Raw genomic sequence first — 19,955 nt, 5'->3', positions numbered from 1 at the left:
ATTTGCACGGTCGTAAGCGCGCAAGCAAGCAAGCAAGCGAACTTAATATAAACGATTTAAAAACTCAACGTGATGAATACAAATTAATAAATGAATGAGCTAAAATACGAGTTGCACAGACTTAGGAGCGGTGCGACACGTGCACTGTTGAACGCGTCTTTGTGTCACCACGTAGTGTGACTACACCTCCATACATGGGAAATTAAAGACGCAAGTCAGGGCTGGTGTGACGGTGGCCATGCGACTCAACTAAGGACCGCACAGGGGACCGACTGTGGGCTGCGCACCTTCGACGGAGGAGGAGGAGGGGGGGACAGCAAAAACAAAACTCCACGAACTCTCTGGTGAAGCCCTCTCGTCGTGGCGTGCAAAACCCGCCCGACATTGGCAAACTGATGCCGTTGTACTCAAGAATGAAATCGACCCACGTGGCCACCTACGAAGACAGGGGTCGGCAAACATCCCGCGTTCGCCTCTGTAAGGGCCGCTTCGTGACGTTATTCGCGTGCATTGCGGCACTTGAATCTCAAATTTTCATGTTTTTGTTTACCGAATTCCGAAAAAAATGTCTCCTTTTGTTATTTTGGTCGCCCGACTCTTGTACAAGGAGGGTGAATGGCAGCAGCTCAAGTCCGCTCGTTCGTTTTAGGAACGTCACCGCTGACATTCTTTCGAGCGGCAGGACTAGGTGGCCTGCAACGGGAGAGCATCAACTTGAGCTCATGTCCACCACCACCCCCGCCTCTCTCCCAGACATTTAGAAGCTATAATTAATGATGATGTCAAGTGCAGAGGCAATCATCAGTCAGCAGAGGCAGCTTTCGGTCGCAAGGCTAACGGGAGACGTGAGCTCTGCTGCACGACCACTGCGCCCTTGCAACAGCTGGTGGCATTACAGGGCCCCTAACGCGTCCCGCAGTCTGCGGCCTGAGGAATATCAAACACTCGTTTGTGCGCCGTGCGGGTATTGTCCGTAGCAGGGTGCGTGTGGATATGGGAAGACGTTCTGTAACCGTCCTCTGGGTAACACACGGGGGGTGATGCAGTGCTCTGCGAAAGTTGCAAACAGACCTCATGTTTGGAATAAAAATGGAAAACGAAAAGAAACACCTTAAAAGATCACGAAGCTAAATTGTCACAAGGAGAGACGGAGAATACTGCTCTTGTGAACAGTGCCGGATTAAGCTAGCGCGGAACCTGTAGCATATGTTATACAGGGGATCCAAATTAATATATATATAAATATTAAAACACAAATTTTTTAATGGCATAGTAAAGTCATTGTATGTTTTCATTTGCTATACAGCCAGATAATACGAAAATCACTAACCTTAAACACCCAGCCGTTCGTAAAAGTTGAAGGCAGTATAGTACTATAGTAATAGAGCAAGTACAGAATCACAAAACCGGAATTGATAGCTTGAAAGTGCGGGACCCCAACCATATGTGGCTACTTTCGCTACGAGGATAATCCGGCACTGCTTGTGAACGCTGTGCAGCCTCCCTGCGTGACGTTCACCGCGACACCGCGCGGCCACGCTGGGACCGCGGGATGGACGTGGAGGTCGTGGTTGGAGCGGAGGGGCGGTGCCGTCAGTGCGCACAGCGACGGTGAAACCTCGTGTGGACAGACACGGCTCCCCACCTCCCTTCCCCGTTCCATAGCCACACGGCCGACTGGCTTACATCGCTTTTCTCTGGCACTGTCCGGCACGGCAAGGCTGTGTGCCGATTTGTGCCACCATCATCAACTCTGTGCAACACCATACGGACACACCGAGACCCGCTGAATCGAGACAGTAACTGTGCAAGTGTCCATTGAGCATTCTGAAAACAACAATATTGAGCTCTTTGTCATTTGTGTCTCGGTCTAATCAACGTGCTTTGGGATGGGTAAATGCTAAATAACTGACAGCTGTATTTTAAGGGTCACCTAGGTCACTCTTCCTTGGGCATATAGTTTCTCAATTTATGACCTCATTCCTTCAACGTCACGTGGCCTTCTCAATGTTCTTCTTACTCCATGGTACTTACATCACATCTCGTAGCTCGGAATGATTTATTTACGATTCGTCAACATTACATGCAAATGATGCGCCAACGTGTCTCTATTATTCGCCAGTTGCGATGTCTTATCACACTGGCCTTGCAGTTCAGAGGTCGCCGGCTCGATCTCCGAGCGCGGCAGTTGAAGCAGTGGTTCGAGTTTCTTAAACCCAACCACCTCTGATGTACCCCCCCCCCCCCCAGCGGTGTAAATGGGTTCGCCCACAGTCCGTGGGCAGGTGGCACACTCTTAACCCCAACCACCTATACCCCCCCCCCGCCCCAGGGGTGTAGATGGGTTCGACCGCAGTCCTGTGGGCAGGCGGCGGTGTACTTGTTGTGTTAAGAGAGTGTGGGGGGCTCCTGCCTTCTTCCAAGGCACCCCTTGCAAGCTGCAAGAGAATGCCAAATCGACAAATGCCCTCTGGAGGGCGCTCTATCGCTCTATCGCTCTAGCGCTCCCTCTGGCGAGGGGCCCTGCTACCAGCAGTGGCACCTCCGATTAGCACGGTTCGCGACGTACGGTGCGTAATAAGTTCAACAGTGTACATACATATATACATTGAGCTTAATGGGGCAGATAAGATAGCACATGCGAGCCCGTTAAATCAACAGTACTGCGTGACGATTAAGAATACATTTCTGAATCAAGGCGTGACTGAATATCATGAACATTCATGGAATGCTCTTGGGGCTGACTCGTTACACCTTTGACCTTTGGCAGCAGATGGCTAAGTCGGATCATTTCCCCAATGGGAGTGACGGCTGGGTTGCATGCGGGATCAAAACTGTCACCGCCACCGTGAAAAACGACCCAGCCGAGAATGCGCTGACGGACTTGGCCATCCCACGGCCCGGTTATTCGTGTCCCGGTGTCTGTCACACGCACTGTTGCGCGGCACCGTGCCCTGCGAATTCCACCGCTGGATGAGGGCATCTCTACGCCACGTTTCCCGCACGGTACTTTCCCTTACCCCACTTCACCACGTTGCTCAGGGCGCATAGAAGTACAGTGGAACAAATGATGTTGCAGCATTGCTCTCCGTTGCTCACTCCGTAGCCTATAGCGTATTCTGGGTGATCGGGTAATGGTTTACTATCGAGGACCACCTCTTATTTTATTTACACTGAGCTCTGCTGACCCTTTCCCTGCTTTGCTTTGTTGACCAAGTGTCGGGTAGCGTGGCCAGCTGATCCCGCTAGCATTCGCTCGATTTGGAAAACCTTCCCCTAAACCCGGTCCTACGTGCTACCTTTGAAGCAAAACTGATCAGCGGACAGCAGTTATCCCCCACTCACAGCACATCAATGCAAGTCATCTGCAATGAACGCGGGTATGGTGATTCAGCAGATGGGACACGTGATAGGCATAAGGATTCGATTTTTCGACATCTCAACCATTCCATTGCCCAATGTCAGTCTGGCCAAGGGGACTCCATGTGTCTCGACGTGGCACGCCGTGTAGAATGCGCATGGATGTAGTCTGCCAGTAGGGGGGTGTTGTAACCACAGTGCGGTCTAGTATTTGGGTTTTCCCGATTGATTAATTTCCAAGTACGTGTGATTTTTTTCTAATTTGTCAAAATTTTACGGTGACAATTATCCACAAGATTGACAATCGGCAGACCATCATCTGTATCTACCTGTTGCAATCCTAGACGGACTGAAGAGACACCTCAAGGTACAGAGTGGAGACTACCACTGTGGAGGTGAAGATCAGGACCGGGTTTATGTGTGGGAGAGAATATCTTGGCTCAGTTGAGAAATTGGAGCCACCACAGCGATGCCACCTCGTGTGGCAGCGCCGAGTCGAGTGTCTGCTCTAGGATCATGGCCTGTGTGTGTCCTGGTGTGTGTGTGAAAGCATTGAGCGTGGGTGCATGTTGAGTAAAAGCGTTGTGTCTCGGTGTGTGTACAAGCATTGGGTGTATGTGCATGTTTTGATAAAGATGCACGTTTCTGGTGGGTTGGAGTGTAATTGTTATACGTCTGGCCTCATGTTATGAGGTGAGGAATCCATTTGTAAATACTGTATCATAAGAGCAGTGCACCCCGTGTCGCCCAGGAAGGCGGTGGCCTCAAAGTAAGGGGCACATTTTTACACAAGATCTGTTGTGGGATTATTCAATAATCTCACAACAGAGCTTACACAATAATTATTATTGTGTGAGTCAAACAAATATCTTTTTTTAACGTCTCAAAGCTGGAATCTAGCGAAATCGATCTGCCAACCCCTATTTAATGTTATGGTTGTTTCTGTGCACAGTCATTGGGTGACTGTGATGAGATAAATTAATCAACTCACTAAATCGAGAACCCAGTTTAACCACGGGCAGATGCCCAAATTCGAACAGAGAACAGTCCATGGGCGAAGTGCCATAATGTGATGTGATTCACCCTCGCTCAACATTACCCCAAAGGCGAACACTAGAGTTGATACAATGTTTTAGCGTGTGCTTAACAGCTACATAGAGTCATATATTTAGCTACTATTTCTTATTCCATTTATTAGCAATTACAGTTGTGATGGTTTCATGGAAATTTCATAACCCTCTCGACCATTCGTGAACCTCACCAGGTATCTCACCAATTCCAGAGTTAAGATCTGTACAATTTTAGAGACAGGGTGCGCAATGGCATGCTTACAGAAAATAAAATATTAATTTTTTTCTATATTTAATAAATGTAACTTTACACTGCGTAGCCATGTGACCAGTGGGCGCATGGTCGGGTGTGTGAGCGAGCGTGATTGAGTATGTGTGCGTGGCTCTGAGTGTGTGGCTCTAAGTGTGTGGCTCTTGAGTGTGTGTGTGGTTCTTGAGTGTGTGTGTGTGCATGGGGGAACAGGTAGGGTAGCGGTTAGCGCGTTGTGCTACGAACCCTGCGACCCGACTTCGATTCCCGCTCACGGCCAACACTAGTGACGATTATTTTAACTGGTCCTGGGCCTCCCCTAGGTCGACTCAGCCAAAAATGAGTACCTGGTGCATCGCCACTAGGGGACAAAGGCGGCCGGGCGTGGTGCTGGCCACCCACCCCTAGTGTGCAGTGTCAGACTTCATAGGTTGCTCGCGAACAGCACTTGCCCCAACAGTCTGTTAAGGCTATACGGGGGATCTTTGTCTTTGTGACTCTGAGCAGGTGAGCCCGATCTATGCTCATATTTGCATGTTTAATAGGGGATTCTCGCGTACGAAGAAATGTGAACGTTTCTAACAACACAGAGGCTTGCTTAATGGATTGGCTTTGCAGATTGTTAAATATAATTGTGCAGGCTGTACTGCAGTTGATATTGAAACCCAATATAAAATGACGTATGTTTCCTACACAATAACTGTTGATAATTTTGAAACATTTCAATACGACTTGTAAAGTAACATTACTTTATTGTTTTAACATATATAATTTACAATGATTGACACTCGACCATTTTGTGATGTTCATGTGCTGCGTCACCCATAGTTGTGCTTCTCGCCATTCATTCTCCACGTGGGAATGTCCCCCTCCACCCTCCCAGATGCCCTGTGCCACACGGTTCAACATTCGCGCAAGCAGCTAATTTCACCTGAACACATCCATTCACACTCTCGACAACCACACCCACACGGGACATGCAGAGCTGCCCTGAATACTTTATTTACGATGTTGACTTGACAAGCGCTTGCTTCGTGGTCGTGAACACATATGTGTTCTCTTCTAGATGCTACCGAGTGCCCACGAAGCATTTTGGCACAAATCAAAAGTTACCCTTTTCTGAGCTGGCACAATGTAACGGCAGTGAAGTTGGTGTGGTTGTATACGACATCCGGAAACCGGTGGCATCAGCAACTGGGGTTGTTGCATGGGTTCACACAGACAAGAGATGGGACTCATCAGACGGGGATCACAGGGGAAGGGGGTTCTGGGGAAGAGTCGGTCCACGGTCCACCTGATCAAGACGCAGCGATGCCCTCCATCATCTTCAGGAACTCTGCAAGCACAAGGCCACGAATGTCGTCAGTCCACGCGTCCATCCGCTGCCGAACGAAGGCATCCCCGTACAGCGGCGTTTGACCATACTTCACCGCGCTGGTCGGCGCAGGTTGGTGAAGAGTGTCCTTGGACTGGTTTAGATATATCTCGCCACTCGTGTCGGCCATGGCCGGGAATCAAACGCAGGTGTCTGGGTTCACAGTACAGGGCACTCCACCCCAGTTTCGCCTCTAGTTGTTTGAATTGCTAATTGTGTTTAATTGCCAAACGTATGCGTGTAGTGTGGGTCAATTGTCATTCGCGCGTGTGTAAAGGATCATGCAACCCAATCTATGCATATAGCAGTCTCCATATCTTGTAGACGCCTGCTTGGGCTGCGTCCTAGGGTGCCCGATAAAAGCTTAAAAATGGGGCGAGAACCAGGCGTCTACTCGCGTCCTCCCGCATTCGCAGGACACCGCACGAGAGGGAACGCGAGTGACACCCCGGCGACGTGGACTGGGGCGGCTCATCGTCAAGGTCCTCGTTCACGGAGCGTCAACGTCTTATGATCCCGGCAGGCCGAGACGCAGGCCGGCAACACGCCCACGCGATAAGAGACTGGAGGGTTGCGATCGGTGGCACGTGGGGTTTTCGCAGCCAATTTGATTCGCAATGAGCTGGCCATATTCGTGTCGTTAGCCTTATGCAGACCAACATTGAGAAAAAAACAATGTGGTCATCCCAACATCCTATGATAATAATTATTATTTTCAACAAATCCCACAACATCAACAACCTCCCACACTTCATCAAATAACGCTCCCGCGAAGTGGGGGAGCGGTGCAGAGGATCTCGCTCTGCACTCACCGTCAAAGTCCAGACGCCCGTCGCAGTTCTTGTCCCCATCCTTCATCAGCTCATCCATCTCAAGGTCCGTGACGTTCTCGCCCGTGTTCAGCAGGATGTCCTTCAGCTCATCCCGATCGATGTAGCCATCGCCGTTCCTGGAAACACGTGCGGTTGTGTGAGAGGTGTGCGCGTCCTAATCCGGGATTCGTCCGACGAGCGGGGAGCTTGCGCTGCCACTCCGTGCGCGCGAGGGGTTGGTTGTGGCACAAATTCGCATCGCGCCAGAAATTTATCTGTGCGATGTTTTCAAAGTTAAATGTTTGCCAACGAACGTATCCCCAGTACGGAACGTCCCCCCCCCCCCTGCTGCCCCTGAACTCTGCAGTCGAGCTCTACGCGGACTCGTTGCACGTGGAGCCGCGAGGTTGACACGTGACGCGTCAGGTGGTGACGGCTTCTACGAGAACGACAGGAGGAATACCGTCGACGACGCGGGCTCTCGACCCTCTGCACTCGCCGTAAACAGTACAGCGCTCTGGAGGCAGCAGTGAGGGGGTTCCTTCCCGTGTGCATCGTGGTGCCGTGCCCTGGCTCGCCGGCGGAATGCAGTACAGCAAGTGTGGACTGATATGGTCCGTCCCATCTGTATGGGATAGAGTGTTGCCCCCTCGCATGCGTGGGGTTTTCTCCGGGTCCTCCGGTTGCCTCCTACTGGTATACACACTCACCGATTGGCTGAAAACAACTTAATATGTAGAGAACTACAGAGCAATTGGTGGTGCCGGCTCACCGCCGGGCAGCAGCCTTCCAGTCTGGTCTGTGGTTTCTACTCAGCGAATTTGAGATGCAATTTGGATGAACGAGGAAATTCTCTAAAATTAATCGTTCGATTTGGATTGCTCCCTTGACCGGTCCACTGGGCATGGCTTTAACATGCAAGAATCCCTTTTATGCAGCCCAAACCTACAGGCTTTGCGGTTGCTAAAATACATTTATAAAGACAAGATTTGTCTGTGTAAATGCTCGTTTTATCCCAACTCGTGATAATGGGCCTTGCACCTTGTGGTTTGAAAGGCGCTCTATAAATAAGGTGTATTCTTTTATTATCATCACGAGTATTGTTGTCGAGAAATTTCCCAAGGGGAAGTGGGAATGATATTATTGGACGTTGAATTGTGTTTGTGCAGTGTTTTTAATTTCCCCTGTGACGACGCAGTTGGTTTTTTTCGTGCTCATTTCTCTTTGCTTCATTGCTGTACTTTTACTTTATTGATCATTTTGCTTTTGTCATTTTGGTGACCCCCAGGGAGGTCACTCTCGCGAATCGCAATCAGAATATTTATCTATGCTGGAGGAATCCGATGAACTATAAAGCTCTTTTTCACAGCTGTCCACTTTGTTTCACAGATGTCCAGTCGAGAGTTCGCAGCCCTTTTGGTCAGTGCCAGATTATCCCAGCAGCACAAGTAGCTACATGAGTAGTAGCTACATGTGTAGTAGCTGCACGTGTAGTAGCTACATGTGTAGTAGCTGCACGTGTAGTAGCTACATGTGTAGTAGCTGCATGTGTAGTAGCTACATGTGTAGTAGCTACATATGTAGCTACTACACGTGTAGTAGCTACAGGCCCCGCACTTTCAAGGGCCCCGCACTAAATGCTTTCAAGCTATCAATTCCGGTTCAGTGATTATGTACTTGCTCTATTTCTATAGTACTATACCGCCTTCAACTTTTACGAACGACTGGGTTTTTAAGGTTAGCGATTTGTCGTATTATCTGGCTGTATAGCAAAGGCAAAAATACGATTACTTTGCTATGCAAGTGAAAATTTTGTGTTTTAATATTTGTGTTTTATTTTATTTAATGTATGGCCTTTTTTTATCACATACGCTACAGGCCCCGCACTAGCTTAATCCGGCACTGCTTTTGGTCAAACAACCATCGACGACTTGAGACTTTTTCGAGACACGTGCGCGCGACAATCGATGGCCAAGGTATGCCACGCGCTCCCCACTCACGTGTCGAGGATGCGGAACGCCTCTGCCAACTCCTCCTCCGTCTGGCCGGCCGACTCCTCTTTCATCTGCCGCACCATCATCACCAGGAACTCCTCGAAGTCGATCGTGCCGCTGCCTGCCACGGCGCGCGCGTGGGGAGACCGGGAGGCCAGCGGTCAATGTCGTTTTGCGTTCACTCTCCAGCACACAACCGGTGTGCTGAACGCGTGACGAATTGCCTTGTTTTTTTTACGTGTGCAAACATTACTAATTGGCTGCGTCGGGTGGCGGCGGGTTTTATGACACATTTATATTTACGCGCTCCAAGCCCCCCTGCCACCCAAATTCAAATTATGTTATGGAAAGGCCTTTGGTTAACGAGGGGGGCATTCGGTGGGGTGGCTTCTTCACTCGCCACGGGAGTTTGACGTTTTGCAGGGGGAGGTGAATTGGCCCGTTCGAATAGCGGAGATACGACGAGGACATCAACTTGACCTCGACGAATCGTTAAATATTAACTCGATATTGGCATACAAATCAGTTGAAGTGCGTTACACGCCAGTTTACTCTTACACAAGTGCAGTCCCACACTATTTATTTTGTCTCTGTGAGTGTGTGTGGTGGGGGGCAGTAGTGTAGCGGTCAGCACGCTGCGCTATGAACCCGAGTTCGATTCCCGCTCACGGCCAACACCCAGTGACGATTATCTGAACCGGTCCTGGGCCTCCCCTAGGTCGGCTCAGCCTCAAATGAGTACCTGGTGCGGTGTGTAAACATCGCCGCTGGGGAGACAAAGGCGGTCGGGCGTGGTGCTGGCCACCCACCCCCTCGTGTACCGTTCAGTCCTTCATAAGTGCTCGCTAACAGCACTTGCCCCTACAATCTGTTAAGGCTATACGGGGGATCTTTGTTTCGTGTGACATGCACCGTGTATTCGGTGTTGGGAGCGGTGAGCGCCCTTGGATGAGAGGGTTGGAGGTTCGCCACGGTGGCCAGATGTTAACTACCTCGCCTGGTATGCAGGAGTAAGGAGGTTGTGGGTTCGATGCCAACCCTGACGCCTGCTGTATTTGGAGTTTGCATGTCTCTCTCTCTCTCTTCCCATGGTCACTTGGATTTTTTTCTCCGGGGCCTCCGGTTTTCCCCTCCGCATTTCGAATCAACATCACGCGTTTAGTGTATTTGGCTGCTAGAAATTTCCACACGATGAGCCACTTCCTTGAGCTATCATTTGCGATAGCCAGGTCGCTTCTGAAGCAACTCGCTGCTCCCGTGCAATGCGTCTGCTCATGGTCATCCCATCCACCTGGTGTCAAATGCCAATGCTCGTCTCGTACACTAAAGCCCAGGCAGCGTGACTACAAATATACCTCTCGTCCAGTGGCGGAGGCAGCAGCAGCAAGGGAATGAGTCTGTAGGCCAGGGGTGGGGAAACTTTTTTCTGCCAAGGGCCTTTTGGATATTTGTAACATCATTCACGGGCCATACAAAATTATCAACTTAAAAATGAGCCCGTTATATTTGTTCAAACATTTAATTAACTCAACCCCTAATGCGATGGCTGGAACTGCTTCTCTTTGGCGAGGCGTGTGATGTTAGCAGGTATTGATGATGTTGCTACACGCAACTGCTTTTCCAGGTTTGCTCCTAGATTTATTGAATTTCGAGTCCTGCCTGCGGTTGCCTTGGCAGGGCCACACCAAATAATTTCGAGGGCCTTATACGGCCCGCGGGCCGGACGTTCCCGACCCCTGCTGTAGGTCATGGGGGGCTTGGGAGTGGTAGACTGGCACCGCGGTCTGCACGTCTGCAGCCGCGCCACGCTGAAGACGTCGTGAGCGTGAGAAGACGTCGTTTGGCGTACCATCCTCGTCCACCTCCTCAATGATGGCGTCCAGCTCCTCCTTGGTGGGGTTCTGTCCCAGCAACTTCATCACCTTGCCCAGCTCGCTGGTGCTGATGTCACCGCCACCGTCCGCGTCGAACATGTCGAAGGCAGCCTTGAACTCTGCTCGCGGAGAGGGGAGACGCGTGGGTTCATGGCGCCTGCTGACTGCCCCCTCCTCCCCTCTCCCCAGCCTCCACCCCCCCCCCCTCTAATGCGACATCGGCAGTAGCGTAACGAGCGAGGGGGGGCAGGGGGTGCCTTGCTTCCACCTCCCGCCTGGTGGCTAAAGCCACGTAGTTTGGGGCCCTCTTAACAACCACCACGAGATATCTCTTCAACAACAGTGTAAAAGAACAACAACGCTTATTTAAATCACGGTTTCAATTGCTTTTTTTTATACAAATTATTTCATTTACGTTTCCACTTGAATTTTTATTTTATTGGAGAAGTACTGGGGCCACCCCACCTGACCGATTGCCGCACCCACGTGAGCTGATAACGTCGTTACTACGACACTGCCAAGAGGGTGCCGATTGCAACTCAAGCGATGAATATGGGGTTCACTCGCGCGCGTGCGGCTCTACACTCAGTCGCATTTTTCACTGCAAGGTCTCTCTCTCTCGATGTCACCGACACAATGTGTACTACACAGGCCAAGCTTTCTGGGTTACTGAACTCGACATGTACGGGACGCGGTGCAATGACAATGTTGTATTCCAATTGCGTCTAGATGCGGCCACATTTTGAGATGATTAGGCGCTTGCAAGTTCAACTATTGAGCCTCAGTACTCTGTCATACTATACTGCTATTAGAAGAAACAACGTTTTGATGGCTGGAGGGATGGACGAACAGATGGAGGTAACGTCCAAAGAACGTGGGGGTGGCTAGTTTTTAATAACATGTATACTCGTACTCTTTGGTTCTTTCGGTAAAGTCATGTAGTTAGAAATAAAATAAAATAAAACAAATCACGACGTTTCGATCGCAACACAAGCGGTCGTCATTAGGATCATCAGGATGACGACCACTTGTGTTGCGATCGAAACGTCGTGATTTATTTTATTTCTAACTACGTGACTTTACCGAACGAACCAAAGAGTATGGATTCCTGCAGTCACGAAAGCTTCAAATCAAGATGCTTACTCGTATTTTACGTGGAAATCAACAGTGGCTTTCCTGAGGTGGCCGGGTGGCTCAGAGGTCAGAGCACAGAGCTAGTACTTATGAGAACATGGGTAAGATTCCAGGCTTCAGCGATCCTGTGGTTAAACCGAGATCTCGAGTGTAGCGAGTCGATGGTTTCATCTCGGTCACCAATGACTGCACACACACATTTTTTTTTAAATCCCTAACGCTAACTTGATTTCGATTTAAAGCTTTCGTGACTGCAGGGATTCATCTTCTTGGTTCTTTCGGTAAAGTCACGTAGAACCCCCCCGCCCATCTCCTACGCATTTTCCATATGCTAAATTCCTTTTGATATGCAAATTATTTTGTCTAGGCGCTCTTCTTCCCACCTCCCCCCCTCCAACCCAGCTTAAATATACGCTCCAAGCTTGGTGGTGTTTCATTCTTCACCTGAGGACGGCTGCTTGCGTTGTAGCCGAAACGTCGTGAGAATTATTTTATTATGTTTTATTTTTATTATTTTATTACTTCCCTTCTACGTGACTTTACCGAAAGAACCAAGAAGAAGAAAACGCTAACTTGATTCTGCACTTAATTTTGCTGAATTCCCCTCCTGTGTGGACCAAAGTGCCGCAGGTAGCTCGCTGATATCTACTTCCGCGGGTCGTCCCATAATTCAAAAGGTTGCCCTCCGTGAGATTTCCAAAATGGGCACTTCGTCTCATGGCAAATGCGAATCACACCACCGGTATCGAACTGGAGGGACACGTAATGTATAACGGTGGTTTTCCTATGGATAGACTGGTCCTCGCCACTGGTAATGTAGAATTGTCATCCCTGGCTTCAGGCTGCCAGTAGAGATGGGCATCAACGCCGCAGCATATTTTCAGAGTTACACTTTTGACTTAACTTTTATTGAGTTGTGAGTTGCGTTTAGATAGGACTATGTATTCTCTATAAACAACTCATTGCTAAATTATACCACTGTTCTGTATGCAGTACTCACTTAACAGACAACACTTCCTCCCAAAACTGAACCCAAAGCTCAATTATTGTCATGTATATCAGACAACGGCGATGTCAACCATTGCCAGTCTACCAGTATCTTCTGCTTTCCCCCCGTTATCAGCGACCTCACACCCGCGTCTTGCCACGTGCGAGCGCTCCGGCCTTACCAGCGATCTGTTCTTCGTTGAGGTAGGCACGAGCATCGTGCTGTGCCTCTGTCTGCAGGACGCACGCACGCACACACACACACATCGCGATCTTCATTCTGCTTGTGAATCAATTACTTTGGCTCTGGCAGCAAGCTGGGGTCATCGATACAATAAATAACTCAATCATGCTGGTTGTAGCACGTGCATTGCCTGCCATTGCGGCATTGTCGCTTCATTTGATGCTACGAACTTGGACCAAAAACACACACTTCACAAACTTGGTCGTCAAAGCAGAAATGAATGCAAATGGACTGATCGGGATGGATGATAGCGCTCAGTGTAACCGAACGTTTGAAGCCACAGCTTGCAGAACCGGACGTATTGTGTTTGCACTGCGGTGCTTTATGTAATTAACACTATCACTGGAGAGCGTGTTTCATCATTACGGCATGTAATGTGTTTAAATATTGCCTTCAACGATCAAATTAGTAATCGGTCCAAGTGTTGATGAACGCGGCTCTGTTTGGCGCTTGTAAATTTTCGTTGTCTCAGCTAACAGCAGGAAAAGCTCCTCGTAAAAAAGATGTAATTCCAAAGGTCATGATAATTCATATACAAACCCCCCACCCCATATATTATAAGCGCTGAAAAAGTTGTGTCATTGGCCGGTGAAGGTGATTGGTTATTGCTAACTCAAATGTCAAATTTAGTTTCCTCCCGGTCAGTGAACGCGTGCATCTGAACTGAGAAGGCATGTAACCCATTTCCCCAGCGTATATTCAAATCTAGATGCATGCATGGATTGGTATATATCCGTGTACACTGAGAACACGTGTTCACGTATATAACCCAATGCTGTGCCGATACACGCTCTAACTTATCCCTGCTCAAGTGAGCAATGTATTTGCTAAACCCATTGCTCACTGGTCATTATAATTACCATTGCTCATACTTGAATTAAAACAAAAATCCTCATGAATATTTTAGGATAAAGCAAATGTGTGTTTGTTATTTCTGAAACGTTAAATAATCAACACAAATTGTTGTTTCATAGCAAAAGATCAAATTATGTCGATATCGCGTGCGTTACTGGCAGCACGTGCGTTACAATGATTTAAAGTCGTGACGTTCCAGTGATGATAAAACTCGTCGCAGGCTTAGTTTGAGTGAAATGCAGTTGTGCTGGAAGTACGGCAAAGCATAAGAACAACACTGCACAGTAGAGAAAACAATATGTACCACATATAGAGTTGCAAAACTATGGCAAAACCGAAATCGCGATGATCGTCCTCTCGCGGAAATTGATATCGTATCGTGAAAAATGATATTGCGGCAACCCAAGCAGAGCGGGCACACTCGGGCGCCGTCCCCGCTCCTACTCCGTGATGCCGGGGCGTGGAATGAGCCCATAGAAGGCGCTCCTCCATCTCCCGTCCGCCTGGACTTGCCAGCACGCATAGAGCCACTCACCGAGCTCCCACACTGTGCACGCATTGGCCATGCAGTCGCATGCAAGGCAGTGTACTGCTGAGTGTGTGACAAACCGCGCCCTCGTCTCCCTGCACCAGAGAAAAACAAAAAAGAGAGAAAAGGAACGGGAAATTAACGCCGAGCGAAGCGACTTCATGAACAGCCTGAAGAGCCACGCAGGTGGCACTCGAAGAGCACGCCTCCGATGCGCGCGGTTGGCCTACGTACGGTGCGAATGAAGTTCAACATGTATACAACATATGTACAAGGACTGTTTTCTTGGAATTTCTTGGAATTTCTCTCACTTGATACAGCTATCGTGCTGTGACGGTTCCACCTGAAGACGGAAGCTTGTGTTGCCTCCGAAACGTCGTGATTTTTATTTTATTTTTATTTTAACTTTTATTAATTTTAATTTTTTTACCTACGTGACTTTACCGAAAAAACCTAAGAATATGAATCCTTGCAGTCACGAAAGCTTCAAATCTAGAATGTATACAACACACATAGCATTGGTATATTACACTCACCGTTTTTTGGGATTGCGTATAATCTATGTTCAGCTCTGAAGAGGGATTGACCCGGTTCCCTTTCTGTGTAGAATTTCCATCCGTCACTCACCTGTGACGTTGCTTTTATCTTTGATCGTATGGCACGGAATTAGTCGTGAATAAGGAGATTATTTTGCACGAGAGAAGTGTTATAGGCATCTGCTATAAATAAATAAGAACCTTTCATCTATGATGATGGCTTATCCGCAAACTTGCACCTGACGGGAACGATTTAGCCTGTAGCTCCTATCCAATTTAAAGTAGAAAGCCTTTCCTGTAATCCGTCGTGGTATCTGGTTGACAGCAACACAGCCAATGTACAAAATGCTCAGTAGGTACTTGCAACACACTTTCCTATCATTATCTACCTTGCAAAACAGACATGTCTATTTATCCTACTTGATGCCGTCTTATATAAAATTCGCTATAAATCCCAAATGTCCGCCTGCACGCTGGCATGTCTTGCATTGGAACCAGCCCCGTAAACGGTGCAGTGTGATAACCTCAGGGCCTATTTCATTGCTGAAATCACCCACGCTGACTTTCACCCCGAGCATACGGAGAGAATATCATGGACATCGGGATAAGGGCGGCACGCGCTGCATTTGTGTGTGTTTTTTTTAAACAATCTCGTTCACACCATCTTAAATTTAGCTTCTGATCGTGGGAAAACCGATGCCAACGCCCCCCCTACTGGCAGAGTGGAATGCCCCCACTCGCCGGCCGGACGTCATTCGCCTTGTCCCGCGCAGGAACAGCTGCCACCAGGCGATTTCCCCTCTGGGCTAAAACTACAACTGGGCATTTGTATGAGTGCGAAGATACGTTGGCGCAAGGTGCTTTGGGTTGCCGAGGCATTGAAGTGCCCTATGAATACAAAGCCTCATATTGGGCGGCTGTTGATTAGACGATTAACAAACCAGGCTTACAAGTAACCAGCAAGCAGCGTGTATCACGCAGTGCTCACGAGGCCCTCTGGCTGGGCACGTGCGTGCACCAACCTGGGGGAGTCTACGATCTCTCTAAAGACGTCACCTCCAGCGGTTGCGTTGTGGACAATGACAGATAAAGGGATGGATATATCATGCCAATGCCTTGTATCCGCGTTACACCGTGTCCTTCCACAGCCTTCCTCCTATCCACCATTTCTCAGACATTAAGGAGGGAAAACTGTTCATTGAGAACATGATGGATTGTGGATTTGCTTAATTATGTGGTCAATTGGAGATGTGGAATTAGAGAGTTATGGATAAGGAGCTTACTGCACGAGCGTTTGAGATAACGGACAGTTTTTCGTGAAGCTTTCCTTATTACATTTTTTTTACGGCGTATGTATACGGCAATGGAATGCACAGTACAGTAGAAGGTTCTAGAGGCTGTGAAATATACAAAAGGTGACGCGATTCCCGTGAAGAGACGGAGCGCATCAATCGGCAGCGAGCACTGTCCACGTTTTGTCTGCTCCCCATGCAGAGGTGGCGCGCTCCCCCAGGCGGCCACGGCTCATCATCCACCAGCATCGCTCCACACGATGAGAGAGACAGAGAGCCATCTCAATGTTCTAAGTTCCGGTCGTGTAAGTTTCTAACATCTGTTTAGCACGGTTGGCTACGTACGGTGCGACGTAAGTTCAACATTTATACAACCTCAATTTGGTGAAATGTAAATGTTTAAATATCAAAGAGAATTCAACATGGGACCTCCTTTGCCGGTATCAAAATATACCTCTTGCTAAAGGTTTCTGTTTGGTGTTTTAACATTTTAACACCTGTTTTATTGCCAGGAAGGGTAAAACCAATTATTATGTCAATGATAATTAACAACGAAATTAATACACGAATTATGGATTTGTGGAAAAACGTTAGTTAGTTATACTTTAACCTGAAAAAAATAAATTGCGCTCGGTTGATGCATAAATAATATGCCATGAATAATTGCCACAGTACATATAGCTGGGGGAGCCAGGCAAGGTGACACGCGTATGCCAAAGTTATTCACAGCAACACGGGAAGATGATTGGTCAAAGATTTGAATAGATTAAACATTCGCCATCTCAGATTTGCTGACGAGGTACTGTAGTCATTGTATAGTCATTGCGAAATAACTACATCAAATGTTTAAAAGAACTGAGTAAAGAAGGCTGCAGAGTTGAACTCAAGATGAGTTAAAACAAAACTTATGTCCCGCAAGTTCCTGTCCCGAAACGTCGTGATTTTATTGTTTTATTTTTATTAATTTTTATTTCATTTTTTACCTACGTGACTTTACCGAAAGAACTAAGAGTATGAATCCTGTCCCTCTGTTTGTGTTGCACGTGGGTTTAGGCAGCTCCGCGTCGTGGCCACTGGAAGGGCCGATGACCGCCGGTTGGGCGAGAGAGAGTAAGCACGGAGTGGGAGCCAAAGGAGGCAACGCGCCCCACGATGACGACCACCGTGGAGATGCGGTGAGTGATGAGATCTCCTGAGTGGGATATTCCATCTCACGATCATGACACATGGTGGCGGATTGAGGGGGGGGGGGGTGCCTTCATCCAGCAGTGGAATGATCCGTGGCTGACGAATCAACCGTTGTCGACACGAATATTTACCTGTGGTGCTTTATACTATATCTGAATGTTTTTTTATATATATATGGAAATACGTCTTAGTTTGGCCAATACAACATTCACCACAGTCAACACTTTGAATCCGCGGGGCCTTTTTTTTTAATATACGAACGTGCATATCTGCCTGCGTGTGCACATGTTGTATTTTTAGTGGGCGAATACGGACCGCCTAATAAGGAGGCGCTGAGGGCTGGACGGGGCGATACGGCTGCTGTGACAGCAGATCGGGTGTCGTGTCCGAGACGATGGTGAAGCTTTACCCCCCGCCCCCGCAGCGCCCCCCCCCCCCTAGAGCCCCCCCCCCCCCACGCGTCTCAGCTTAGAGCAGCAGCAGCAGCAGCAGCGTGCTATTCAGAACACGCAGGCGAGTAGAAAACGCCATAAAGCGAAGAAGACTCACGTAAATAGATTCTAGCATGTGCATTTTAATTAGGGCCCCGAAATACCGAACATGCACCGAAGGCAATTGCAATTTGACGTCGTGCAAAGTGACACGTGTTAATTATTGGAGCGTTTTGCAAAGAAGTTAAAAGCAAATACTTGTAAAGTTGGTGGCAAATCATACTCTGATGTTATTAATCGGTATCATTATGGAACTCGTGTAATACAATCGGCCACAAAAATGTCAGCGTGTGGGCTTTTGCCTTAAGACTGAAGGCTATAAATAAGATGTTGATTATCTACTTACGATCTAAATTTGTCCTTTTACACAAATCAGATGTCATGTTATATTTAAGGAATAACTTACAGGGATATTTGCTGGGAAACACTTAATTTTCTCTGTAAATGTCATCATTCAGCGTAATTTTTACGAAATGTATAGTTTGTATATTAAGAGTCATGAATCTGAAACCTGATGCTTTGTTAGAGGTGCATCATTATTTTAAGAGAAATATCAACCGATAGAGTTCTAAACGCAATACATCGTAATATATTTTCAAACGTAATCATAAATGCTTTTTAAAATGTTTAATACAATCATAACATATTCGTACAATTAACAAAATAGTCTTAGCCAATTCCTTCAATCGTACGTGTGCACGCATTAACATTTCTGAACATTTTAAATCGAATTACATCTCATTTCAGTTACGTAACCATGAGTTCGAAACTATGCAATTCGTGTAACCTTAAACAGCAACTCTTAAAACACAAACTTTGCACGTGTTGTAATACGATTACGCGATCGCAGAAACACGGATGGAGCACTCACCATGGTACTTGGTAAGGGGTTGTCTTGATTTCTACCAACACTCAGGACCGCCTAGCTGCTCAAACCTTCTTGCCTGAGTGCCGAGTCCGAGGAGATTCGCTCTTAAGTAACCTCTGCCACCTCCTTAATTGGGCTGCCCAAGTTAGCGCAGCTCCCTGTCCTATTATAAAAGCATGAGCTTGCAAGAAGCTGGGGCACGTGGCCCCACGTTGATGGGAGGCGACGTACGCACGCTCGGTCAGACAGCACTCGGGAGTTGGAGTTCTGTAACATCGCGCTTCGCTCATTATATGATCTTACAACTTTAAGGACTTCGTGGAAGTTTGAGTAGCACATTGGTAGGATGTTTTTTTTTTAATCAAATGAACACACGTGTACCATGACAGCCAACTCCACACCTCTCCATTTGACAAACGCACAATTTATTTAGAAAAAGCAGAAGCAGATAATTCGAGATTTGAAGTTTTCGTGACTGCAAGGATCCATATACTCTTTGGTTCTTTCGGTAAAGTCACGTGGGTGAAATAAATTATTCTTATTTTATTTTTATTTCACCTACGTGACTTTACCGAAGGAACCAAAGAGTACAGAAGCAGCTGTTTGTTCGACACAACGACACTTAGAAAAATCAAGTATACCGATCATAAAGTGATCAAAAATATTAACGGACTGAAAAAACTCACGTAACTGAACATTAAACAACCGCTCAAGGTTTGGCAAACTGAACTTGTCAATGGTTACTCCATTGCTACTGCGATGTTGATTTATTAAAACCACGCACGCTTTGTCAAATGAAACATTGTTTAGCCAAATGAGCCGTAACCAAATGATGAATCAAAACTGATAAACCCAATTCCCTCCACGTGTCAGCTGCTCCCGCTAAAGCCTTCATAGATTCTGCGGCTCAGACTAAAAATATCGAAATGTGTGGATTATGGGAAGTTATAGTGGACCTGACAGTTAAAGCGTATTCGTGACTATTCTGTGCATCGGCAGTCATGATTGTTTTGCAAACTCCATATGGAAATCGTGGCAAAGGAGATTATAACGTGAGTAGAGTCCATAAAATCTTGAAAATGGCTTTCCCAGTAAA

The 19,955-nt window shown here is 47.6% G+C and overlaps 1 protein-coding gene across 1 annotated transcript; it reads right to left on the bottom strand.

Annotated features, from left to right (window-relative positions):
• Positions 1-5,660: 5,660 nt before the first annotated feature.
• On the bottom strand, positions 5,661-18,989 carry LOC133339475 (troponin C, skeletal muscle-like). Its single transcript, XM_061547628.1, has 7 exons — positions 18,863-18,989; positions 14,565-14,579; positions 13,039-13,090; positions 10,711-10,854; positions 8,868-8,982; positions 6,868-7,004; positions 5,661-6,016 (listed from the first exon to the last, which is right to left on the bottom strand). The coding sequence occupies exons 1-7, from the start codon at positions 18,863-18,865 to the stop codon at positions 5,979-5,981; spliced, it is 504 nt and encodes a 167-aa protein (XP_061403612.1). The 5' UTR covers positions 18,866-18,989; the 3' UTR covers positions 5,661-5,978.
• Positions 18,990-19,955: the final 966 nt, after the last annotated feature.

Source organism: Lethenteron reissneri, chromosome 9, assembly GCF_015708825.2.
Source record: "Lethenteron reissneri isolate LAM-NWPU_2019-01 chromosome 9, ASM1570882v1, whole genome shotgun sequence".
Classification (NCBI taxonomy): Eukaryota; Metazoa; Chordata; class Hyperoartia; order Petromyzontiformes; family Petromyzontidae; genus Lethenteron; species Lethenteron reissneri.
Note: the sequence above shows the minus strand (reverse complement) of the source record. Positions and strands in the feature narration are given on the sequence as shown.

What these genes read in the sequence shown, in the direction of transcription:
- LOC133339475 (XM_061547628.1), bottom strand. An exon ending in CAACGAAGAACAGATCGCTG is followed by an intron (nt 10,855 to 13,038) that starts GTAAGGCCGGAG and finishes CTCCGCGAGCAG; the next exon opens with AGTTCAAGGCTGCCTTCGAC. An exon ending in GCGTTCCGCATCCTCGACAC is followed by an intron (nt 7,005 to 8,867) that starts GTGAGTGGGGAG and finishes ACGTGTTTCCAG; the next exon opens with GAACGGCGATGGCTACATCG.